Source organism: Hyla sarda, chromosome 4 (assembly GCF_029499605.1).
Source record: "Hyla sarda isolate aHylSar1 chromosome 4, aHylSar1.hap1, whole genome shotgun sequence".
In the NCBI taxonomy this organism is placed as follows: domain Eukaryota; kingdom Metazoa; phylum Chordata; class Amphibia; order Anura; family Hylidae; genus Hyla; species Hyla sarda.
In genome coordinates, this window is record NC_079192.1 from 307,897,791 (window position 1) to 307,925,569 (window position 27,779).

At 43.4% G+C, this 27,779-nt stretch overlaps 2 protein-coding genes and 2 long non-coding RNA genes across 6 annotated transcripts in view; 2 read left to right on the forward strand and 2 right to left on the reverse strand.

Annotated features, from left to right (window-relative positions):
- Positions 1 to 11,151, reverse strand: part of LOC130369474 (uncharacterized) — a 33,013-nt gene extending 21,862 nt beyond the window's left edge. Inside the window, exon 1 of the long non-coding RNA XR_008892772.1 lies at positions 10,998 to 11,151. This is a non-coding gene — a long non-coding RNA (uncharacterized LOC130369474). The remainder of the gene's footprint in view (positions 1 to 10,997) is intronic.
- LOC130369468 (speedy protein 1-B-like) lies at positions 4,921 to 14,404 on the forward strand. Of its 3 annotated transcripts, none has more exons than XM_056574798.1 (5): positions 4,921 to 5,041; positions 9,960 to 10,129; positions 13,252 to 13,534; positions 13,839 to 14,007; positions 14,090 to 14,404. In XM_056574798.1, exons 3-5 carry the CDS (start codon positions 13,464 to 13,466, stop codon positions 14,309 to 14,311), a joined length of 462 nt encoding a protein of 153 aa, XP_056430773.1. In that variant the 5' UTR covers positions 4,921 to 5,041; positions 9,960 to 10,129; positions 13,252 to 13,463; the 3' UTR covers positions 14,312 to 14,404. The 3 variants fall into 3 exon arrangements, with proteins under 3 accessions (XP_056430773.1, XP_056430772.1, XP_056430774.1); XM_056574797.1 differs by lacking the exon at positions 4,921 to 5,041 and adding an exon at positions 8,545 to 8,788; XM_056574799.1 differs by lacking the exon at positions 4,921 to 5,041 and adding an exon at positions 8,545 to 8,725.
- Positions 14,205 to 26,838, reverse strand: LOC130369473 (uncharacterized). The gene is made up of 3 exons (XR_008892771.1): positions 26,732 to 26,838; positions 15,820 to 15,926; positions 14,205 to 14,249 (listed from the first exon to the last, which is right to left on the reverse strand). It is a non-coding gene; the product is annotated as an uncharacterized LOC130369473 (long non-coding RNA).
- Positions 17,560 to 27,779, forward strand: part of LOC130369470 (speedy protein 1-B-like) — a 33,157-nt gene continuing 22,937 nt past the window's right edge. The window contains exon 1 of the mRNA XM_056574801.1: positions 17,560 to 17,644. The gene's annotated coding sequence lies outside the window, so the exon portion shown is untranslated. The remainder of the gene's footprint in view (positions 17,645 to 27,779) is intronic.

Below are 27,779 nucleotides of genomic sequence, written 5' to 3' on the forward strand. Positions count from 1 at the left end.
TTTCCCGCTAGGAATTTGCCGCAGCTCATACTTGAAGCAGGAAACTTGCTGTAAACCCGCCCGTGTGAATGTACCCTGTACGTTCACATGGGGGTGGGGGGGCAAACCTCCAGCTGTTTCAAAACTACAACTCCCAGCATGCACGATCTGTCAGTAAATGCTGGGAGTTGTAGTTTTGCAACAGCTGGAGGCACACTGGTTGGAAAACCTTCAGTTAGGTTCTGTTACCTAACTCAGTATTTTCCAACCAGTGAGCCACCAGCTGTTGCAAAACTACAACTCCCAGCATGCACGGTCTGTCAGTACCTGCTGGGAGTTGTAGTTTTGCAACAGCTGGAGGCACACTGGTTGGAAAACCTTCAGTTAGGTTCTGTTACCTAACTCAGTATTTTCCAACCAGTGAGCCTCTAGCTGTTGCAAAACTACAACTCCCAGCATGCACGGTCTGTCAGTACATGCTGAGAGTTGTAGTTTTGAAACAGCTGGAGGCACACTGGTTGGAAAATACTGAGTTGGGTTCTGTTACCTAACTCAGTATTTTCCAACCAGTGTGCCTCCAGCTGTTGCAAAACTACAATTCCCAGCATGTCTGATCACAGAAGGGCATGCTGGGAGATGTAGTTATGCAACAGCTGGAGGTACGCAACTACAACTCCCAGCATGCCGAGACAGCTGTTTTCTGTGTGGGCATGCTGGAATTTGTAGTTTTGCAACATCTGGAGTGCTACAATTTAGAGACCACTGAACAGTGATCTCCAAACTGTGGACCTCCAGATGTTGCAAAACTACAACTCCCAGCATGCCCAGACAGCAAACAGCCTGTGTGGGCATGCTAGGAGTTGTAGTTTTGCAAGATCTAGAGGGCAGTATAGAGATCACTGTGCAGTGGTCTCTAAACTGCAGACCTCCAGCTGTTGCAAAACTACAAATTCCAGCATGCCCACACAGCAAACAGCTGTCTGGGCATGCTGGGAGTTGTAGTTTTGCAACATCTGGAGGGCTACAGTCTAGAGACCACTATAGTGGTCTCAGACTGTAGCCCTCTAGATGTTGCTAGGCAACTACTCACCGGCTTCCGTCGCATCCGGGAGCCGTCCTCTTCTGCCGCACGCCGCCGCAGATCTCCGTCGCCGCCGCAGATCTCCGTCGCCGCCTGCCGATCCCCGTCGCTCCGCTGCCTCTGGAGGGGTAAGTGGACTCCGGCGCCACTCCTCTTCGTTTTCCCCGTTCTTCCCCGCCTATTGTGGGAGGGCAGGACGGGGAAAACGAAAGTAAACCCCTCCGCCCCTGATCTGCTATTGGTGGTCGCGTCTAGACCACCAATAGCAGAGATAGGAGGGGTGGCAACTCTGCCACCTCACTCCTATCGCTTTAGGGGGATCATGGGTGTCTTAGACACCCGCGATCCCCCTTCTATTCCGGGTCGCCGGGTCACCATAGACCCGTAATGACCCGGAATCGGCGCAAATCGCAAGTGTGAATTCACTTGCGATTTGCGCCGATCGCCGACATGGGGGGGTCTAATGACCCCCCTGGGCATTTGCACGGGGTGCCTGCTGATAGATATCAGCAGTCACCCCAGCCCGGTCCCCGCCCGGCGCGCGGCGGGGGACGAAATTCCCACGGGCGTATGGATACGCCCTTCGTCCTTAAGTACCAGGACGCAAGGGCGTATGCATACGCCCTTCGTCCCCAACAGGTTAAATCAGTGAGCTGTGGTCAGGGCTGGATTCATGTAGTGGTGGACGGAGCTGGAGCTGCAGCTGCAACTAGGCGACACAGGCCACCCGGCACCCGCTTAGGCCATCTGCCTTTCCGACCACCCGCCTACCCGCGATCAATTATCAGTATGTCATATAAGAGGGCCAGCCCTGTGATCTCCCAGGCCGGCCCTGTTCCACTTACGGTCCGGTGAACATGCATGTGTTTCCTGCAGCTGTCCGCCCGGCAGTGGTCATTATGAGGCATTTGGACAGACCCAAAGATTCTCTTCCAAAGAGGTACATTCCACATTAGTATAGCTATTATAAACACATATACCATTTAGGAGCATGGAAAAGCTAGGTGACAATCTATCACCTAGCTTTTCCATGCTCCTGAATATCATATCTGCTTATATTAGCTCAGATGTTATAAACAGATGTGCCTATATGTAGAATTGTCCAAACTATTTAAATATAACGTTAATTAAACCACATTTTTTTGTATTTTTAGTCACATCATATACCAGAAAAAACAAATAAAAAGCAATCAAAAAGTCGAATCAAAACAAAAATGGTACCAATAAAACAACAGATCACGGTGCAATAAATGAGCCCTATACATCCCAGTATTTGGAACAATAAAAGAGTCATAGGGATCAGAAGAGGACAAAATTTCCCCCACATATGTATTGTATCTCTTATACCACTTCCTGTGATGTCACGCATATATAATTAATTATGCAAATTAGCATGGGCGGTATTTTTTTGCAAGAAAGGTGGCAACCCACGTAATATCACAGGAGTAATATTCTCCTTCAGGACACAGTTATACATGAGGAGATGTCTCTGTTAACCCCTTAATGAAGCAGCGATTTTTCAGTTAATGCATTTTCATTTTTTCCTCATCTCCTTTTAAAATCCATATGCAATTTTAGGGGGTATAGGTTCTATGCAGTGCACTTTACAGGAAATTGATCAAGTTATATTTATTTTGTATGTCAATACGATTACAACGATACCCAATTTATATAGATGTTGTTTTATTTTATTAGTTTAAAAAAATGATTAATTTTAGTAAAAAATAAATACATAGTATGCTTCAAATTGTCCTCTTCTGACTTCTATAACTTAATTTTTGTATACAGGGATCTATGTGAGATGTTTCATTATTTGTGCTGAGATCTGTTTTTATCGGTACCATATTTGTTTTGATGGGACTTTATAATCGCTTTTTATTCATGTTTTTCTGGTATATGAAGTGACCAAAAATCCGCAATTTATGACTTTGTTATTTTTTTTTCTCTTACGTTTACATCATTGACCAAGTGGTTTTATAAAAATTATATTTTACTAGTTTACTAGATAATACCACAAATGTTTACATTTATTTTTGTTTATGTGGTGTCCCGGTACAGGACCTGGTCCTGTCACTTGTCTAAGGTCCCCACAGCTAGAGTCCCTCCATGTCTATAGGGCTCTCCTGTAGGGCTTACCCCTAGTAGTCTTAAGTAAAGTGTGTACATGTTAATTTAATGTAGAGGAAATATATGTATAGGACCTTAGTGGTCACGTGATACACAGTTGTAATGTATAAAATGCTTAAGGATCTTTCGAGGTCATGTGATGTACCCAGAGTTCACTGAGTTCATAACTTACAGGTTTGCTGACCAATGAGCTTTGTCCAGCCCTCTTAATATATAAGGGGCTGCAGCCACTAAATTCACTCTCTTAGTTCCGGATTATCAAGCAAGCACAACATCTCAGCATCAGCATCAATTCAAGCTAGGCCTGAAGCCTAACATCCCAAAGCCACAAAACGTGCGTTACCAAGGCTCAAACTACTGAATCCTGTGTGACTACTATCAGCTCAAATATTCTAAAATAGTAGCACAGTGGCTAGTATCAAAAGATCATTGCTTCCAAGTCCCATCAAACCTGTGAGGAACCTGTATCCCCGTTCACTCTTGAAAAGACTGTTATGTTCAATACTGTTGCATAAAATCTTCGAGTAAAGTTCAGTTTACTTCATAAAATCTGCTGTGGACATTCCGTTATTTTTCCCTGCCGTTTGTGGGGCGGTTTGCAGTAGGAACATTACTATTGAGGAAACCGCAGCCTGGCATCACCACATTCAAGGGTTAATACCACCAGACCCAACACTATTACCGCAACACCCTAGACACCATTACGCTCCCAGCACCACATTTACATTATCTTATTTTAAAAAAGTGTGTGTGGGGGGTTGGGGGGCAGTGTGATTCACACTTTTATTAGGGGAGGGGCCTATTCACATTTATAATATATATATTTTTTTATTATTCTTTTTTACACTTTTTTTTTTGTTCCCATAGAGGACTATAATATGAAATCACTGGATCGCTAACAAAGTTCGATGCTATGAACGGCTTTAGGTCCCACAATCAACTTTGATTTCGGGATCTAAAGGGTTCATAGGCGTAATAGGGATATTATCTGGCCCAAGGCTGAAGATTCCCCCCATGGTATGGAGTGGGATGTCATCACAATCTCGCTCCAATGCTGGTTACTCCTTCCCAGGACATCCCCATGTGACCTATAGCGGGAATGTGTAAAACTATATAGATTTTCCCATCCCAAGTAAGAAATGCTACTTCTAGTTTATATTACTATGAAATAATTAATCTCATTCATCTCGTGTCCTTTATAACAGATACATTGAATGCTCAGGATAACATATCACATAGCACATTTTTATCATGACTTTTATGTTGAGGTTTTTATGTATTTTTTAACTTTGGCTTCCAATGTTGCTGTTTTTCAACCATCAGTTCATTGGGACGATGCAATCATAGCGCAGGCCCATGTAACATATTGTACTGCACTATCCAATAGCCAGACCCATCGACCAATAGGATCGCAGGGTTTTACAAATAAACAACAACAGAAAATGACAGTTGGTGCCAGTCTGCGATTGCTCTTCTAGAGTTGAGACCGGCTCCTTATTTCTCTGCGAGAAGTGACTTTTTTGGACAGCGACCCCCATCAATTTCTACAGATTTTGAGGAGAGGAGGAGAGGCGAGGAGGAGGCGAGTAGGAGGCGGAGGAGAGGAGGAGGCGGAGGAGAGGAGGAGGCGGAGGAGGAGAGGAGGCGGAGGAGGAGAGGAGGAGAGGAGAGGAGGAGAGGCGAGGAGGAGGAGAGGCGAGGAGGAGGAGGCGGAGGAGGAGAGGAGGAGAGGAGGAGAGGAGGAGAGGCGAGGAGGAGGAGAGGCGAGGAGGAGGAGGCGGCGAGGAAGAGAAGAAAAGGCGACACCATGAGGAAGAGGAAGAGAGAACTGACAGCCCTTTATGAGGAGGAGTGGTAAGTATAAAGGACACATCACTACACCATTTTATAGGGGTACATTTACAGACAGTCTTCAAAAACTAAGAGTTGTTTTTCTGCCATCCACTAGGGGAAGATTTATCAAAAATGTAGAGAAAATGTTGACCAGTTGCCATAGCAACCAATCAGCTTCCCCCCTTTTTCAGAGGCCTTTTTAAAAAAAGAAATTAAAAAAGCAATCTCATTAGTTGCTATGGGTAACTGCAACACTATTCTCAGCCAAACGTTTTGATAAATCTCCCCAGTACTGTCTATGATGTTTTTTTTCTTTTCTAACGTTTGCAATGAGCATGTCCCATAAACTGTCATGTGCAGTGCAACCACACTACTGAGCCTCCATGTATAACTGCTACTAGTGTATATGCTAATTGCCCCTAATGTTATATGTGATAACTGCCCCCCTAATGTTATATATGATAACTGCCCCAGTAATGTTATATGTGATATCTGCTCCCCTAATGTTATATCTGCTCCCCTAATGTATGTGATAACTGCCCCCCTAATGTTGTATGTGATAACTGCCCCAGTAATGTTATATGTGATATCTGCTCCCCTAATGTTATATCTGCTCCCCTAATGTATGTGATAACTGCCCCCCTAATGTTGTATGTGATAACTGCCCCCCTAATGTTATATGTTATTAATTCCCCCAATGTTATACGTGATAACTGCCCCCTAATGTTATATGTGGTAACTGTCCCTAATGTTATATATGATAACTGCCCCCCTAATGTTATATGTGATAACTGCCCCTCTAATGTTATATGTGATAACTGCCCCCCTAACGTTATATGTGATAACTGCCCCCCTAATGTTGTATGTGATAACTGCCCCCCTAATGTTATATGTGATAAATGCCCCCAATGTTGTACGTGATAACTGCCCCCTAATGTTATATGTGGTAACTGTCCCTAATGTTATATATGATAACTGCCCCCCTAATGTTATATGTGATAACTGCCCCCCTAATGTTATATGTGATAACTACCCCCTAATGTTATGTGTGATAACTGCCCCCTTAATGTTATATGTGATAACTGCCCCCCTAATGTTATATGTGATAAATGCCCCCCTAATGTTATATGTGATAACTGCCCCCCTAATGTTATATGTGATAACTGCCCCCCTAATGTTATATGTGATAACTGTCCCTAATGTTATATATGATAACTGCCCCACTAATGTTATATGTTATAACTGCCCCTAATGTTATATGTGATAACCGCCCCCCTAATGTTGTATGTGATAACTGCCCCCCTAATGTTATATGTGATAACTGCCCCCCAATGTTATATGTGATAACTGCCCCCCTAATGTTATATGTGATAACTGTCCCTAATGTTATATATGATAACTGCCCCCCTTATGTTATATGTGATAACTGCCCCTAATGTTATATGTGATAACTGCCCCCCTAATGTTGTATGTGATAACTGCCCCCCTAATATTATATGTGATAACTGCCCCCCTAATGTTAAATGTGATAACTGCCCCTCTAATGTTATATGTGATAACTGCCCCCCTAATGTTATATGTGATAACTGCCCCCCTAATGTTATATGTGATAACTACCCCCTAATGTTATGTGTGATAACTGCCCCCTTAATGTTATATGTGATAACTGCCCCCCTAATGTTATATGTGATAAATGCCCCCCTAATGTTATATGTGATAACTGCCCCACTAATGTTATATGTTATAACTGCCCTCTAATGTTATATGTGATAACTGCCCCCCTAATGTTATATGTGATAACTGTCCCTAATGTTATATATGATAACTGCCCCCCTTATGTTATATGTGATAACTGCCCCTAATGTTATATGTGATAACTGCCCCCCTAATGTTGTATGTGATAACTGCCCCCCTAATATTATATGTGATAACTGCCCCCCTAATGTTATATGTGATAACTGCCCCTCTAATGTTATATGTGATAACTGCCCCCCTAATGTTATATGTGATAACTGCCCCCCTAATGTTATATGTGATAACTACCCCCTAATGTTATGTGTGATAACTGCCCCCTTAATGTTATATGTGATAACTGCCCCCCTAATGTTATATGTGATAAATGCCCCCCTAATGTTATATGTGATAACTGCCCCACTAATGTTATATGTTATAACTGCCCTCTAATGTTATATGTGATAACTGCCCCCCTAATGTTATATGTGATAACTGCCCCCCTAATGTTATATGTGATAACTGCCCCCCTAATGTTATATGTGATGACTGCCCCCCTAATATTATATGTGATAACTGCCCCCCTAATGTTATATATGATAACTGCCCCCCTAATGTTATATGTGATAACTGCCCCCCTAATGTTGTATGTGATAACTGCCCCCCTAATGTTATATGTGATAACTGCGCCCCTAATGTTGTATGTGATAACTGCCCCCCTGATGTTGTATGTGATAACTGCCCCTCTAATGTTATATGTGATAACTGCCCCCCTAATGTTGTATGTGATAACTGCCCCCCTAATGTTGTATGTGATAACTGCCCCCCTAATGTTATATGTGATAACTGCCCCCCTAATGTTATATGTGATAACTGCCCCCCCTAATGTTATATATGATAACTGCCCCCCTAATGTTATATGTGATAACTGCCCCCCTAATGTTATATGTGATAACTGTCCCCCTAATGTTCTATGTGATAACTGCCCCCCTAATGTTATATGTGATAACTGTCCCCCTAATGTTCTATGTGATAACTGCCCCCCTTATGTTATATGTGATAAATGCCCCCAATGTTATACTTGATAACTGCCCCCTAATGTTATGTGTGATAACTGCCCCCCTAATGTTATGTGTGATAACTGCCCCCCTAATGTTATATGTGATAACTGCCCCCCTAATGTTATATGTGATAACTGCCCCCCTAATATTATATGTGATAACTGCCCCCCTTAATGTTATATGTGATAACTGCCCCCCTAATGTTATATGTGATAACTGCCCCCCTAATGTTATATGTGACAACTGCCCCCCTAATGTTATATGTGATAACTGCCCCCAATGTTATTATAGTTGGGCAGCTATATGTATCATACCACCAGAGGAATTTAGATTAAGAAGTTTTCTGGGACTTTTCCATTTATGGTCCATCCTCAGGACTGGCTATTAATGTGTTGTTGGTGGTGGACCAACACCAGGCACCTCACCTCTGCCCTACAGCTGTTTGGCAGAGCCATGGGGGGAGATTTACCAAAACCTCTCCAGACAAAAAGCTGCTGAGTTGCCCATAGCAACCAATCCTTTTCAAAAATGAAAGAATCGATCTGATTGGTTGCTATGGGCAACACAGCAACTTTTCCTCAGGACAGGTTTTGATAAATCTCCCCCCATGATGGTTTTCACATATAAACAATGGAGGAGATTTATCCAAACCTGGGCAGAGGAAGAGTGGTGCAGTTGCCTATAGCAACCTATCAGATTGCTTCTTTTAAAAAATGAAAGAAGCAATATGATTGGTTGCTATGGGCAACTGCACCACTCTTCCTCTACACAGGTTTGGATAAATCTCCTCCAATGACGGGAGATAGAGAAGAGATTTTGGGTCATTCTGAAATGCTGGTGCCAGGTCACTGCAGCACAGCCCCCATTCAATTTAATGGAACTAAGATTTGACAGCAGTGGATAGACCATAAATGTAAATGTCCCAGAAAACCACTGGAAAATCTCTTTAATATATATGATAACTGCCTCTTCAATGGTAAATGTGATTTCTGACCCAGTGTTATACGTGATAATGCCACTATTTTTGTTTCGATAATGCCACTATTTATAGGCCTTTTCGATCGCTTTTTATACATTTTTTTCTGGTACATGAAGTGACCAAAAATCTGCAATTCTGCTATTTTTTTACATTTACGCCATTAACCGTGCAGTTTTGTTACCATTGGACATTTCTGCATGTGGCAATACTTAAAGGGGTACTCCACCGCTAGGCATCTTGGGGGAGATTTATCAAAACCTGTCCAGAGGACAAGTTGCCCAGTAACCCATAGCAACCAATCAGATCACTTCTTTCACTTTGCAGAGGCCTTGTTAAAAATGAAAGAAGCAAGCTGATTGGTTGCTATGGGCACCCTATCCCCTATCGCTGGGACACCCGTGACCTCTGCGCACTGACCCGTGACACCCCGTGTTCTGAACAAATGCCAAGTCCTGGCGGCAGTGGTCGTGATGTCATGCCCCCCCTTCGATGTCTATGGGAAGGGGTGTGACGGCTCCCATAGACATGCATGGAGGGGATGTGGCGTTTTTTCTTTTAGATTTTTAACATTTTTTTTCCAGCAGTCAATGTGTAGCATGAATAATTCAATTATTTTATTATTTGGGTCATTATGAATGTGGCGAAACTCAATATGTTTTTTAAATTTTTTATGTTGTTTTCAGAAAAAGTTGATGCTTTTTTTTATTTACATTTTATTTTTAAGAGCCCTACAAAGGGACTGACAGCGATCAGTGTGGAAACTCCTCACATGCAGCTTTCAGGATTTGACTGATGTATATGAAGGGTTAATCTACTAGAAGAGGTTCCTCCGCTCCTTGTAGCTCCAGCAGGAGCCCGACTATCATACTGATCCCTGCACGGTAGACCCGCATTGCCTTATGATAGCACTGAAAATATGGTGGGCAAGACTACGGACCCTTAAAGGGGTACTCCACTGATCTGTACAGACGCCCGGCATTCTGCCACGCCCCCTCCCATAGACATGAATGGAGGGGGCGTGGCTTGATGTAACGAGAATATAATGTTGTACCATATGGTCTCATAGACTTCCATGGTGTCATATTATGGCTCCTTATAACCGGGATGGCCCATTATTTGGTCGGGTGCATGAGGCCCAATACTATAGATGTTATCTCTTCTATCACAGTTCAGCATCTGCCACCCAGGAGGAGTCGGAGAAGACGGAGGACCAGCCAAAGGAGGAGACGGACGGCGAGCCAAAGAAGAAGAGGGAGCAGACGGACAACAACCGCAGGGAGACCACTGATGACGCCATCCTACAGCCGGAGGAACGAGCCGCTTTTTACAGACTCCTGGGTAACAATACATTTTTCTTTCAATGACAAAAAGTATAATATTTAATCACATGATAAAATAAAGTGTTCTTATCCCCTTAAAGATGCCCCCCCCCAGGAGATAGATAGTTGCCCCCAGTGTAGATAGGTTCTGCCAAGGGGTAGATAGTGGTTCCCAGTGTAGACAGGTGCCCTCCAGGAGGTAGATAGTAGTTTCCAGTGTAGATAGGTTTCCACCAGAGGTAGACAGTAGTAATGAGCGGCAGGGGACATATTCGAATTTGCAATATTTCACTATGTTTTTTTTTTTTTTTCCATGCGAAAATTTGTAATGAAATTCGCATAGTGCGCATGCGCAATTATATCTCCAGTGTGCCGATATTCGCATAGTTGTCTCCAGTTATCTCCAGTGTAGATAGATTCCCCCCCCAGAGGTAGATAGCTACCCTCCAGGAGGCAGGTAGTTGTCTCCAGTGTAGATAGATCCCCCCCCCCCCCCAGAGGTAGATAGCTGTTCCCAGTGTAGACAGCTGCCCTCCAGGAGGCAGGTAGTTGCCTCCAGTGTAGATAAATTCCCCCCCAGAGATAGATAGCTGTTCCCAGTGTAGACAGCTGCCCTCCAGGTGGCAGGTAGTTGTCTCCAGTGTAGATAGATTCCCCCCCAGAGGTAGATAGCTGTTCCCAGTATAGACAGGTGCCCTCCAGGAGGCAGGTAGTTGATCCCAGTGTAGATAGGTTTCCCCAAACGTAGGCATTTTTCCCACAGTATAGACATGTGCCCTCCAGGAGGTAGATAGTTGCCCCAATTGTAGACATGTCCCTGTCACCCAAAATTTTTAATTAATTAAATACATATATAATTAAATAAGAATTAAAAAATACATATTTACGTTTAGAGATGTCGCGAATTGTTCGCCGGCGAAAAGTTCCCGGCGAATTTAGCATGTTCACGTTCGCCTCGCCGGGCGAACATATGTGAAGTTCGATCCGCCCCCTATACTTTAACCTTGCAGTAAACTTTGACCCTGTGAGTCAGAGTCAGCAGACACATTACAGCCAATCAGCAGCAGTCCTTCCCTTCCAGACCCCCCTACCTCTTGCACGGACACCAATTTAGCCTCATTCTGCATGCTGCAGGCTTAGAAAGTGGAGGGTCAGAAAAGCTGCTCCTGCTGTATAAGGAAAGTGATAGCTAGGTTGCTGCTAGGTGGTGTATTCAGGGTCTAGTTTACTTCTAAAGCACTAGTGTAACATCTGCTTTAAGGACAGCACCCAAAAAGCCCTTTTTAGGGCTGAAAGATATCAGTCCTGGTTGGGAGGGAACCGCTGGTATTAAGGGGTTTTCCTGAATCAAACTTAAGTTCCTTCAAGCAACTAACTACTACAGTATTCAAAGAGCTGAAAGATATCAGTCCGTGTGTCTTGCAACACCTGGGGGCACCCTGGTTGGGAGGGAACCGCTGGTTAAAAGGGGTACTTCAGTATAAAACTTAAGTTCCTTCAAGCAACTAACTACTACAGTATTCAAAGGGCTGAAAGATATCAGTCCGTGCGTTTTGCAACAGCTGGAGGCACCCTGTTTGAGGACCACTGCTTAAAAGGGGAACTCCGCTAGCAAGCTTTTTTGCTCATTGTCACCCTAGTTTAAATCACATTAGGTGTGACAGTTGTGCAAATTAACCAAAAAATTACAGGTAGAGGAAGGCCACCCCGCAGGGGCCGTCGTGGTGCTGGGATTCCCTTTGGCCCTAGAATGGCCAGTCATCAGAGGCCACGTACCCTGAACCCCCAAAGTTCTGAGGACTTAGTTGACTGGCTATCACAAGACACCAAATCTACTACAGCTTCCGCTCGGAACCTTGACGCACCATTCTACTCCTCCTCTAGCTTAGCTTCGGGCACCTCTCATGCTACCAGAACCACGCATTCCATGAATGGCAGCCGTCACCAGGTTTACCCAATGCGCAGTGTAGGTGATATACCTGCTCTGACCATGCCAGTGAGGTGCTTGATTTGTGACAGCCCGACACGTTGGAATTCAACACTCCTAATGTTCGGTTGGGTTCAAATCCCACTATGTGCTGCCTCAAGGGGGGCTCTAACTATGTGCTGCATAATATGGGGGAATCTTATGTGCTGCCTAAAGGGGAGCTCTAACTATGTGCTGACTAACATGGGGGAATCTTACTATGTGATGCCTAAAGTGGGGGGATCTAACTATGTGCTGCCTAATATGGGGGAATCTATGTGCTGTCTAAAGAGGGGAATCTAACTATGTGATGCCTAAAGGGGGGCTCTATATGCTGCCTAAAGGGTGCTAAAGCACGTTATTCCAAACCATTTAGGAATAATAGGTGATTTATGCCCTTTATGGATTAAAACCAGACTCTGCATCAACTATGTAATTTTCCATGGGAGTTTTGCCATGGATCCCACTCCAGCATGCCACAATACATTTGTTAGTCCCCTTGAAACAACTTTTAAATCACTATTGTGGCCAGAAAGAGTCCCTGTGGGTTTTAAAATTCGCCTGCCCATTGAAGTCAAAGGTGGTTCGCGAACATTTGCGGAAGGTTGCGTTTGCGGTTCGCGAACCGAAAATTTTATGTTCGCGACATCACTATTTACGTTCTCTTTACTGCCTTACCAACATGGACGTCCCTTGGTGCACACAGAGTGATGTTACCCTGTGTGTGTCTGAGCCGGAGACAGTGGGCAGAGGTCCTGCACCTCTCCCAACCTGCAACCAGGGAAAGTGCCCTCGACCCATAATTCTAGAGATCTCCAGCAGTTCTGCCACCCTGCCGGGCTAGGAAGATGGTGGTTCCCTAGGCAGGTGCCTACTCAGCCAACCCCCAATCTTGGCCCTATGAAACAGACATATACATCGTAAATAAAGATCAGTATTATCATAGCCCTAATACTGAGGTCCATGTTCTTCAGGAAAGATAATGTTCCCTCTACAGAACCTTCTCTCTCCTGCTCTGGTGCTTCTGTACAATGTATAGTATGGAATATAGTTTATAATGTGTCAGTGACTGTATACACACATGTATATGTATATTATATGTAGAATTGTTATAGATAGTATAGAAGATATTGATTGAATAAATAAAAATAATGATATCTCTGTTATTTTTGTAGATGAAGGACACATCCAGCTATTTCTAGGCAGGGACAGCTGCTATAAGATCGCGGACAAGGTAGTATATAAAGGGAAAGAATAGATGTTGTACAGATAGAAGTAAATACAGGGATATACTGGAGACATACAGGTACTGTATAATAGAATGTATTTAGATAAGAAATGTATTACCAGCCTCTAACTCTTCTTCTCCCTCTAGTATCTCCTGGCCATGGTCCTCATCTACTTCCGAAGAGCCAACCTGCGTACGGAGGAATATAACACCTACTTCTTTCCAGCGCTGTGAGTTTTTATTAATGTTATTGCATATATACACATCTATATAAATATATAAATATATATATATTATATATATATATATATATACACATATCTATATAAATACATAAATATATATATATATATATATATATTTATAAACATTAATATAAATACATATAAATATATATATATATATATATATATATATATATATATATATATACACCGGGCACTCTGTGTTGTAATATTACTACCAATGGTTCTTCTCCTCTTTCTCTTGTGAAATGTGTATAATTTTTATTTATTTATTTTTTCTTCCTTTTAGGTTTCTTGCCAACCAGTTTGAAGAGGATGAGATGTTTCGACGCGAGATCTACCCCTGGGCCCTTGGACCGATGTGGACGGCGATGAAGACCTGGATGCTACACCTGCGGAACCTGCTGCTCCTCCGGATGAGATTCCACGCTTGGGTGACCAGAGACACCTGTGATCGGGTCAGTGACATAAAATAAAAACTATACACTAGGAATGAAAGTCTGTGTTTATTATAACAATGTATATTGTGATTAATTCTAGATCATGGCACAAGACCCCGAGTACTGGGCATGGAAGAGAGAGCGTAAGGAACATCACGGCTGGGCCATACGCTGGTACCGGAGGGATCCTGGAGAATACATCCCGAGAGGCCCATGGTGGATCCCTCTCGCCTGCTCCATCTGTATCACCGATCTGCAGCCTTGTGCCGGGGAAGAGAACACCAAGCGAAGAAGGACGAAGAAAGAAGAACAGAACGGATGAAGACCAAGCCGCCCTAGATGTATTCTTAAGGTCACGTTCCCACTTGGCATATACGTAGCGTATTTGACGCTGCGCAAAGTCTGCAGAAGCAGCGGGAAATACGCTGCATATCCCTCGCTCACATACACACAAGGCTTTCTGGCGGCAGCCCTATGTGCGCAGTGAGTTTTGGAGGCGGGGCTCCACCTCCAAAACTCACTGCAAACAAAGGGCTGCCGCAAGAAAGCCTTGTGTGTATGGTGAGCGAGGGATACGCAGCGTATCTCCCGCTGCTGCTACAGATTTTGCACAGCGTGAAGTATTCTGCATACACGCCAAGAGGGAACGTGCCCTTATAGTATATTTATTGTTACAATTAATGCACACACTAAATCACTGTACACAAATCACAAACACAAAATACATACACATTCATTCCCTACACACTTTTACTACATACACATTCATCTCCTACACACAATCACTACATAGACATTCATTCTCTACACACTATCACTAAATACACATTCATTCTCTACACACTATCACTACATACACATTCTTTCCCTACACACTATCACTACATACACATTCATCCCCTACACACTATCACTACATACACATCCATCCCCTACACACTATCACTACATACACATTCATTCCCTACACACTATCACTACATACACATTCATCCCCTACACACTATCACTACATACACATTCATCCCCTACACACTATCACTACATACACATTCATCCCCTACACACTATCACTACATAAACATTTGCAGTCATGTTATAGCGTAATAGGGGCATAGATGCCCATAGATGCCCACAACAAGGAAATAATTCTACTGCCGTACAAATCACTAGTCAGATCACACATAGAATACTGTGTACAGTACTGGGCACCAGTGTACAAGAAAGATATAGTGGAGATGGAGAGGGTTCAAAGACGGGCAACCAGGTTAATACGGGGAAGGGGAGGACTACAGTACCCAGAAAGATTATCAGAATTGGGTTTATTTAGTTTAGAAAAAAGAAGGCTTAGGGGAGACCTAATAACTATGTATAAATATATCAGGGGACCATTCAGAGATCTCTCCCATGATCTATTTATACCCAGGACTGTATCTATAACAAGGGGGCATCCTCTACGTTTAGAGGAAAGAAGGTTTCTACGCAACCACAGACGGGGGTTCTTTACTGTAAGAGCAGTGAGACTGTGGAATTCTCTCCCGGAGGAGGTAGTCATAGTGAACTCTGTAAAAGAGTTCAAAAGGGGTCTGGATGCATTCTTGGAGAATAATAACATCGCCGGTTATGTATACTAGATTTATAGGGACAGAACGTTGATCCAGAGATTTATTCTGACTGCCATATTTGGAGTCGGGAAGGAATTTTTACCTCTAGTATGAGGGTTTTTTGCCTTCCCCTGGATCAACTCAGTAGGGACTTACACATTAAAAACACATTAAAAATACATATAAAATATAATAATAAACTTCACATTTAATTACATTTATTTACCTTGTCTGAGTCACTTCTTCTATTAGAATTTGTTACAAAGTGTGGATGATGAGCGGTGTGTGACCCGAATGCCCTGATGTAACCTTCAGAGTTTTTTTTCCTTCTCCCTAGTAAATAGTAAAGTAGAAAAAACGTATGCCGTTAACTTTTTGCAGTCACATTAAAAGGGTACTCCACTGCCCCAGCGTTCAAACATTTTGTTCTGAACACTGGGTGCAAGCTGCTGGGGTTGTGACTTCATGGCCATGCCCCTCGTGATGTCAAGCCATGCCACGCCTCCCTAAACGGAAGACTATGGAGGGGCATGATGCATGCCAAGCACCCTCCCAGAGACTAGCATTGAGGGGACATGGCGCAATGTCACAAGGGGCGTTGCCATTACGTCATGACCCCCGCAGCTTGCACCCAGCATTCTGAACAAAATGTTTAGAACAATGGAGCAGTTGAGTACCCCTTTTAATTGCATGCTTGGAACCCTAGCTATAGTGATGCAGAGGTAACAGTCACACAAGGGCCCTGATGCCTGAGGGGGTCCATGAAGTGTTATGAATGGCACAGGATGGTTTGGGGGTCCTTGTTACACATTGCACATTGAAGCGTCTGCTTTATGTATGATGCATATTTTCTCTCATGGTGGTCATACACTGTGGACAAAATATGGCTGAACTTTGTCTGAACTAAGAATGCTTTTTATAGTGTAGCCAGAAAGAACAAGAAGGTGTTGACAAGGTGTAAGGTGGTCTTCAATGGGTTTAGAGGCTATCATTTGCAGTGCTATCTGGTTAATAATAAAATAAATAAATATATCAAACAGGTAAGGGAGTATCTAGGCTAATTTTCATTGACCAAGTGGTTTTATAAAAATAAAATTTTATTAGTTTACTAGATAATACCACAAATGTTTACATTTATTTTTGTTTATGTGGTGTCCCGGTACAGGACCTGTTCCTGTCCCTTGTCTAAGGTCCCCACAGCTAGAATCCCTCCATGTCTATAGGGCTCTCCTGTAGGGCATACCCCTAGTAGTCTTAAGTAAAGTGTGTACATATTAATTTAATGTAGAGGAAATATATGTATAGGACCATAGTGGTCACGTGATACACAGTTGTCATGTATAAAATGCTTAACCTTCCTGGCGGTATGATTCTTTCTGGAAATTTGTACCAAAAGCGGTACAATTTTTTGCACTGAATTTCACATCTCCCCCCGCCCATTTCACATCTCCCCCATCACATTCCCCCTCCCTTGTCACATTCCCCCTCTCCCTTGTCACATCCCCCGTCACATTCTCCCTCCTCCTTGTCACATTCTTCCCCCCTTGTCACATTCTTCCCCCTTGTCACATCCCCCCCTTATCCCATTCCCCCCTTGTCACATTCCCCCCCTGTCACATTCCCCCCCCTGTCACATTCTCCCCCTTCATGTTACATTCCCCTCCCCCTGTGAAATCACCCCCTTGTCACATCCCCCCCTTCATGTCACATTCCCCCTCCCCTGTCACTTTCCCCCCTCTTGTCACATTCCCCCCCCCTTCATGTCACATTCCCCCCCCCCCCCCCTTGTCACATCCCCCCCTCTGTCACATTCCCCCCTTTGTCACATTCTCCCCCCTTGTCTTGTCCTGCAGCAGAATACACTAGGTTTACCGGGCAGATTTCAAAACCTAGTGTATTTGCTGCAGAACAAGCCCTTTCCCCTTCAGCCAATCACAGGCTTTACACCACTGCGGCCTGTGATTGGCTGAAAAGTGAAAGGTCCTGTAAGATGAATAGAGCAGGGACCAGAGCACACGGAGGGGAACGACATCTTCAGGGACCGGGACTAGGTGAGCAAAAGGTTTTTTTATTTTACTACTTTTTCCTTTTACATTTAGCTCAGTGTTTTTCTGACAGGGTACCTCCAGCTGTTGTGAAACTACTACTCCAAGCATGCCCGGACAGCCTTTGGCTGTTCGGGCATGCTGAGAGTTGTAGTTTTGCAACAGCTGGAGGCCCCCTGGTAGGGAAACACTGACTTTTAGTATTTTTCTTTACCTGCTCTGGCCGCCCCCCGCAACGGGAGCCGACCAGAGCAGATAATCGCAAGTTTTCCCGGGGGCCGCATCGCTATATCGCATTGCTTTTGCGATATATCGTGCAGCCCGGCCGGGAACTCTGTAATTCTACCCCGAGCGTGACTCAGGGTTACCGATCCTGGCAGGGAAAATTAACCCCGAGTCACGCTCGGGAATACCGCTCAGGAGGTTAAGGACCTTTCGAGGTCATGTGATGTACCCAGAGTTCACTGGGTTCATAACTTACAGGTTTGCTGACCAATGAGCTTTGTCCAGCCCTCTTAATATATAAGGGGCTGCAGCCACTAAATTCACTCTCTTAGTACCGGATTATCAAGCAAGCACAACATCTCAGCATCAGCATCAATTCAAGCTAGGCCTGAAGCCTAACATCCCGCAGCCACAAAACGTGCGTTACCAAGGCTCAAACTACTGAATCCTGTGTGACTACTATCAGCTCAAATATTCTAAAATAGTAGCACAGTGGCTAGCATCAAAAGATCATTGCTTCCAAGTCCCATCAGCATCAAAACATCATTTCTTCCAAGTCCCATCAAACCTGTGAGGAACCTGTATCCCCGTTCACTCTTGAAAAGACTGTTATGTTCAATACTGTTGCATAAAATCTTCGAGTAAAGTTTCATCAGTGTACTTCATAAAATCTGCTATGGACATTCTGTTATTTTTCCCTGCCGTTTGTGGGACGGTTTGCAGTAGGAACATTACTATTGAGGAAACCGCAGCCTGGCGTCAGGACACTCAAGGGTTAATACCACCAGACCCAACACTATTACCGCAACACTCTAGACACCATTACGCTCCCAGCACCACATTTACATTATCTTATTTAAAAAAAAGAGTATGTGGGGGGGGGGGGGGATGTTAGTGTGAATCACACTTTTATTAAGGGTGGGGCTTATTCACATTTATCCTTTTATTTTTTTTATAATTCTTTTTTACACTTTTTTTTTGCTCCCACAGAGGATGATAATATGAAATCACTGGATCGCTAACAAAGTTCAATGCTGTGAACCGCTTTAGGTCATCCAATGTTAGGACGTCTTGCAAATGTGGTGAAGACTTCAGGAAGTGCTTGACAACCAGATTCAACACGTGTGCCATGCAGGGCGCAGGTTTCACACTTCCTTGTCGCAGCGCGGACACAATGTTCTTCCCATTGTCGGTCACCATGGTTCCCATTTCCAGTTTTTGTGGAGTAAGCCATACTCCGATTTCTTGACGATTGAATTTTAGCAGTTCCTCCCCTGTGTGACTCCGTTTGCCAAGGCAAACCATGTGAAGAACAGTGTGACACTGCCGTGCTCTACACACATGGTGCGATGAAGGGCCACTGAGATTTGAACGTGAAGTGGAGGCCGAGGACACAGTGGAGGGTGAGGAGGCGGAGTTGCGCACTGTCACCAACTGGACCAACTGCCTGAGAGCGAGAGCGTGGAGGAGGAAGCGGTGTGACCTGTTCAAGTTGCTGTTGTGGCTGTGCAGGAACCACATTTACTCAGTGGGCCGTAAAATCACATGTATTGTTCCTGCCCGTAGTTACAGCTCCACACGTCAGCGCTGCTGTGCACTTTTGAACACACCGACAGGCTCAAGGGCTGGCACACCTTCTCTTGTACAAACTTATGCAGGGCTGGTACTGCCTTCTTCGCAAAGAAATTGCGACTTGGGACTCTCCACCTCGGGTCAGCACAAGCCCTCAATTCTCTGAAATGTGCAGAGTCCACCACTTGAAATGGGAGGGACTGCAGCACCAGCAACTTGGAAAGGAGGACATTCAGCTTCTGCGCCATTGGATGAATGCGACAGAAGGAGGGTATGACACACAGCTCCCTTCACCTGAGGTGGTGGACCCTTGGCTGGCTGAAGGAGGGAGTGGCGTGCCACTGGGTGATGCCGCAGGCTGGACCACCACATCTGAGCCACGGTTGTCCATGGCCGCTTTATGCTGGTGCATCATATGTTGACGCAGGGCCGTGGTGCCAACAATGCTACCCTGTCCACGCTTCACCTTCTACCGACATATCTTGCATGTGGCTGTGTTAACTTCCTCCGGATGCTTGATGAAAAACTGCCATACCACGAGTATCTGATTTTACCACCAACAGTGCGCAATAATTGACTGCTACTACCGCCATCTCAAGGAACCCCTGTTCCACTACCTCCTGGGAAGGTAGGCTTCCGCGAAGCAGTTGGTCTACCCTGGGCACGTTTGGCTCCTGAATTTCCACTTCTGCCACTATGCTGACTGCCAACCATGCTACCACCTTGCTGGCTCATCTGCTGCCTCAGGGGCAACCTGCAACCCTCTTCTGCTGATGATGATGAAGCCCTCTCTGCACCCGGATCCCAAGTGCGATCGGCTTCATCATCATGGAGTTCTGCCTCTCACTGCGGCTTCTGCTGCCACTCGCCCCTAGTCTGCTGCGACCTCTGTCTGATAAATTTAGGACTCTGACACTCCTCTGAGCACATCCTGGCACTTCACTGCCTGACATACTTAGTGCGTACACAAGGGGAGTAAAATATGCTTCACTACACGCCTTTCACTGTATGTAGGCTTGTTGCAGATTAACATGTTCAAAAAAGTACACTACGTAGATGTAGCTATGTGGTATGCACATATGACAGAAAAAAAAGGATGTATAGTACACTTGGAAAACTTATTTTCGTAAAACACCAGCCGGTGATTACTTTTGCCTGGACTTTCCCAGTACCTAGACTTGTTACAGATTCACTGATACAAAATAATAGCCTGCTTTGATGTAGGTATGTGGTGTGCACTTATGAGGGCAGAAAAATGCTCTACAATGAGCCTAAAAACTCTGTAAGTTTTGTAAAACACCAGCCGGTGAGTACTATTGTTTGGACTTTCACAGTATGTAGGCCCTTGACAGATTAACAGGTACAAAATGGTACACTACTTAGATGTACGTATGTGGTGTGCACTGATGAGGGCAGAAAAATGCGTTACAATACGCCTAAAAACACTGTATTTTTGTAAAACACCACCCGGTGAGTAATTTTGCTTGGACTTTCACAGTATGTAGGCCCTTGGCAAATTAACAGGTAAAAAATAGTACACTACTTAGATGTAGGTATGTGGTATGCACTGATGAGGGCAGAAAAATGCGCTACAATACGCCAAAAAACTCAGTATTTTTGTAAACACCAGCCGGTGAGTACTGTTGCTATGACTTTCACAGTATGTAGGCCCTTGACAGATTAACAGGTACAAAATGGTACACTTATTAGATGTATGTATGTGGTATGCACGCATGAGGGCAAGAAAATGCACAACAATACGAAAAAACAAAACGCTGTATTTTTGTAAAACAACAGCCAGTGAGTACTGTTGCTTGGACTATCACAGTATGTAGGCCTTTCACAGATTAACAGGTGCAAAATGGTACACTAATTAGATGTATGCATGTGGTATGCACTGATGAGGTCAGAAAAATGCTCAACAATATGCCAAAATAATCTGTATTTTTGTAAAACAACAGCCGGTGAGTACTGTTGCTTGGAGTTTCATAGTATGTAGGCCCTTGACAGATTAACAGGTACAAAATGGTACACTTATTAGATGAACGTATGTGGTATGCACGTATGAGGGCAAAAAATGCGCAACAATACACAAAAAAACTCTGTATTTTTGTAAAACACCAGCCGGTGAGTACTGTTGCTTGGACTTTCACAGTATGTATGCCCTTGACAAATTAAAAGCTAGAAAATAGTACACTACTTAGATGTAGGTATGTGGTATACACGTATGAGGGCAAAAAAATGCTCTACAATATGCCAAACAACTCAGTATTTTTGTAAAACACCAGCCGGTGAGTACTGTTGCTTGGACTTTCACAGTATGTAGACCTTTCACAGATTAGCAGGTACAAAATGGTACACTAATTAGATGTACGTATGGGGTATGCACATATGAGTGCAAAAAATGCCCAACAATACGCCCAAAAACAATGTATTTTTGTAAAACACCAGCCGGTGATTACTTTTGCCAGGACTTTCCCAATATCTAGACTTGTTACAGATAGAAAATAGTAGACTGCTTTGATGTAGTATGTGGTATGCACGTATGAGGGCAGACAAATGCACTAAAGTCCACTGAAAAAACATATTTGTGAACAGCAGCAGGACACAGCAGTGCAGCACCACAAAAAAAAATTTTTAAACGGGGATTAAACCCAAAATTGCACTCTGTCACAGAGTGTTAAGAATGGTGTGAACTGGTTTTTATACCGTCTATAGACTATTATAACCAGCAGATGATTTCTTGTGAAAAAAATACACAGAATTGCGCTGAAAATTCTTCCCTGCCTCCTGTGATAAGGTTCATGAAGTTCAGGCAGCTTGTTGATATGTATGAGGCAACGAAAAGCTATCTGCCCTCTCTGATGAAATGCTCAATAAAGTGAATGGGAGGTTTATGGCGTAAAAATCCTTCTCAGTCAGAACAAGCAAAGCACTGCACTTCTCTCTGTCCACAACGCTGATTTAAATAGCAGTTGGCAGTGGAACGCTGTGGTATAAGCAATTCAGCGTGTCTGTGTAACACACACAGACACGCAGTCCGCCCTATCTCTGCAGTGTATATGGCATGAAATGAGCAGCCACAAGATGGCTGGGGATTATATAGGGCTGTGACATCACAGGGGTCAATGAATGATGATAGGATGCATCTCGAATGTGATTCAGGGTCATCCCGCCTACCTCCCTTCCCGTCGTACTTTCCCACCCTCCCATAATCCCCTGCCCCATGAAGTGACATGTGTATCCGCCATTTTAGGTCTCCTTTAGCCTGGAACGCTGTAAAATGCAGTTTAATTAAGCGATTTGCGCAATAGAATTGCTGCGATATTCGCATTCGTTGTGAATCGAATATTTCATGAAACCCGTAACGAATTTGGGTTCGTCAGCTTCGATTCGCTCATCTCTAATCACTACATACACATTCATTTCCTACACACTATCACTACATACACATTCATCCCCCACACACTATCATTTCATACACATTCATTCTCTACACCCTATCACTACATACACATTCATTCTCTACACACTATCACTACATACACATTCATCCCCTACACACTATCACTACATACACATTCATCCCCCACACACTATCACTACATACACATTCATTCTCTATACACTATCACTACACACACATTCATCCCCTACACACTATCACTACACACACATTCATTCCCTACACACTATCACTGCATACACATTCAGCCCCTACATACTATCACTACATACACATTCATTCCATACACACTATCACCACACACACATTCATTCTCTACACTATCACTACATACACATTCATTCCCTACACACTATCAATACATACACATTCATTCTCTACACCCTATCGCTACATACACATTCATCTCCTACACACTATCACTACATACACATTCATTCTCTACACCCTATCGCTACATACACATTCATCTCCTACACACTATCACTACATACACATTCATTTCCTACACACTATCACTACATACACATTCATTCCCTACACACTATCACTACATAAACATTCATTCTCTACACACTATCACCACACACACATTCATTCCCTACACACTATCACTACATACACATTCATTCCCTACACACTATCACTACATACACATTCATACCCTACACACTATCACTACATACACATTGATTCCCTACACACTATCACTACATACACATTCATTCCCTACACACTATCACTACATACACATTCATTCCCTACACACTATCACTACATACACATTCATCCCCTTCACACTATCACTACACACACATTCATCCCCTACACACTATCACCACACACACATTCATCCCCTACACACTATCACTACATACACATTCATTCCATACACACTATCACTACATACACATTCATTCTCTACACACTATGACTACATAAACATTCATCCCCTACACACTATCACTACATACACATTCATTCTCTACACCCTATCGCTACATACACATTCATTCCCTACACACTATCACTACATACACATTCATCCCCTGCACACAATCACTACATACGCATTAATTTCCTACACACTATCACTACGTACACATTCATTCCCTACACACTATCACTACATAAACATTCATTCCCTACACCCTATCACTACATACACATTCATTCTCTACACACTATCACTACATACACATTCATCCCCTGCACACTATCAATACATACACATTCATTTCCTACACACTATCATTTCATACACATTCATTCTCTACACACTATCACTACATACACATTCATACCCTACACACTATCACTACATACACATTGATTCCCTACACACTATCACTACATACACATTCATTCCCTACACACTATCACTACATACACATTCATTCCCTACACACTATCACTACATACACATTCATCCCCTTCACACTATCACAACACACACATTCATCCCCTACACACTATCACTACATACACATTCATTCCATACACACTATCACTACATACACATTCATTCTCTACACACTATGACTACATAAACATTCATCCCCTACACACTATCACTACATACACATTCATTCTCTACACACTATCACTACATACACATTAATTCCCTACACACTATCACTACATACACATTCATCCCCTGCACACAATCACTACATACGCATTAATTTCCTACACACTATCACTACGTACACATTCATTCCCTACACACTATCACTACATACACATTCATCCCCTACACACTATCACTACATAAACATTCATTCCCTACACCCCATCACTACATACACATTCATTCTCTACACACTATCACTACATACACATTCATCCCCTGCACACTATCAATACATACACATTCATTTCCTACACACTATCATTTCATACACATTCATTCTCTACACACTATCACTACATACACATTCATTCTCTACACACTATCACTACATACACATTCATCCCCTGCACACTATCAATACATACACATTCATTTCCTACACACTATCATTTCATACACATTCATTCTCTACACACTATCACTACATACACATTCATTCCCTACACACTATCACTACATACACATTCATTCCCTACACACTATCACTACATACACATTCATACCCTACACACTATCACTACATACACATTAATCCCCTTGTTTATTTGTATGAGGCAACGAAAAGCTATCTGCCCTCTCTGATGAAATGCTCAATAAAGTGAATGGGAGGTTTATAACGTAAAAATCCTTCTCAGTCAGAACAAGCAAAGCACTGCACTTCTCTCTGTCCACAACGCTGATTTAAATAGCAGTTGGCAGTGGAACGCTGTGGTATAAGCAATTCAGCGTGTCTGTGTAATACACACAGACACGCAGTCCGCCCTATCTCTGCAGTATATATGGCATGAAATGAGCAGCCGCAAGATGGCTGGGGATTATATAGGTCTGTGACATCACAGGGGTCAATGAATGATGATAGGATGCATCTCGCATGTGATTCAGGGTCATCCCGCCTACCTCCCTTCCCGTTGTACTTTCCCACCCTCCCATAATCCCGTGCCCCATGAAGTGACATGTGTATCCACCATTTTAGGTCTCCTTTAGCCTGGAACGCTGTAAAATGCAGTTTAATTAAGCGATTTGCGCAATAGAATTGCGGAGATATTCAAATTTGTTGTGAATCGAATATTTCATGAAACTCGTAACGAATTTGGGTTTGTCAGCTTCGATTCGCTCATCTCTAATCACTACATGCACATTAATTTCCTACACACTATCATTACATACACATTCATTCCCTACACCCTATCACTACATACACATTCATTCTCTACACACTATCACTACATACACATTCATCCCCTTCACACTATCACTACATACACATTCATCCCCTACACACTGTCACTACATACACATTAATTCCCTACACACTATCACTACATACACATTAATTCCCTACACACTATCACTACATACACATTCATCCCCTACACACTATCACTACACACACATTCATCCCCTACACACTATCACTACATACACATTCATCCCCTACACACTGTCACTACATACACATTGATTCCCTGCACACTATGACTACATACACATTGATTCCCTACACACTATCACTACATACACATTCATCCCCTACACACTATCAGTAAGTAAACATTCATCCCCTACACACTATCACTACATACACATTCATCCCCTACACACTGTCACTACATACACATTCATCCCCTTCCCACTATCACTACATACACATTCATCCCCTACACACTGTCACTACATACACATTCATTCCCTACACACTATCACTACATACACATTCATCTTCCTACACACTATCACTACATACACATTCATCCTCTACACACTATCACTACATACACATTCATCCCCTACACACTATCACTACATACACATTCATTCCCTACACACTATCACTACATACACATTCATTCCCTACACACTATCACTACATACACATTCATCCCCTACACACTATCACTACACACACATTCATCCCCTACACACTATCACTACACACATATTCATCCCCTACACACTATCACTACATACACATTCATCCCCTACACACTATCACTACATACACATTTGTAGTCATGTTTTAGCGTAATCCTCCCTTAGTATGCCCAGAGGAAGGGCCATACAGCAGCCATGGATTTCCTATTATGGGGGTTTTTCCTGTCCTGAGCGCTGCTGTACGCTCTTCATGAATGATTTTAGGTAACAACACATTTAAAATACATATAAAATATAATAAACTTCACATTAATTACATTTTTACCTTGTCTGAGTACTTCTTCTATTAGAATTTGTTACAAAGTGTGGATGATGAGCGGTGTGTGACGCGAATGCCCTGATGTAATCTTCAGAGGTTTTTTCCTTCTCCCTAGTAAATAGTAAAGTAGAAAAAACGTATGCGGTTAACTTTTTGCAGTCACATTAAAAGGGTACTCCACTGCCCCAGCATTCAAACATTTTGTTCTGAACACTGGGTGCGAGCTGCTGGGGTTGTGACGTCATGCCCACACCCCTTGTGATGTCACACGATGCCACGCCCCCTCAAAGCAAGTCTATGGAGGGGCGTGGTGCATGCCAAGTACCCTCCCAGAGACTAGCATTGAGGGGACGTGGCGTAACGTCACAAGGGTAGGGGCCAATACGAGGTAACCCCCGCTGCTTGCACCCAGCATTCTGAACAGAATGTTCAGAATGATGGGGCAGTGGAGTACCCCTTTTAATTGCATGCTTGGAACCCTAGCTATAGTGATGCAAAGGGAACAGTCACACAAGGGCCCTGATGCCTGAGGGGGTCCATGAAGTGTTATGAATGGCACAGGATGGTTTGGGGGTCCTTGTTACACATTGCACATTAAAGCGTATGCTTCATGTATGATGCATATTTTGTCTCAAGGTGGCGATACACAGTGGACAAAATTTGGCTGAACTTTGGCTGAACTAAGTATGCTTTTTATGGTGTAGCCAGAAAGAACAAGAAGGTGTTGACAAGGTATAAGGTGGTCTTCAATGGGTTTAGAGGCTATCATTTGCAGTGCTATCTGGTTAATAATAAAATAAATAAATATATCAAACAGGTAAAGGAGTATCTAGGCTTATTTTCACCCAAGGCAAAAATTTATTTTGGCATCTGCCCCTTCAAAAAACTTTGCATACAGATCCATGGAGGGCATGTGCCAACCCCCACTCTGTATGCAAGGAGAGCCTGATGCAGTACAGGAGATTGGAGAGGGGTGGGCGAGGGGGTTGTCCAAGCGGTTGGACCCCCGTGATCAGACACTTATCCACTATTCATTGGATAAGGGATACATTTT

Bases quoted from the DNA above. Each gene is read 5' to 3' on its own strand.
- LOC130369468 (XM_056574798.1), top strand. From the start codon at position 13,464: ATGGTCCTCATCTACTTCCGAAGAGCCAACCTGCGTACGGAGGAATAT. The intron at 13,535-13,838 runs GTGAGTTTTTAT...TCTTCCTTTTAG, and splicing joins ACCTACTTCTTTCCAGCGCT to GTTTCTTGCCAACCAGTTTG. The intron at 14,008-14,089 runs GTCAGTGACATA...GATTAATTCTAG, and splicing joins CCAGAGACACCTGTGATCGG to ATCATGGCACAAGACCCCGA.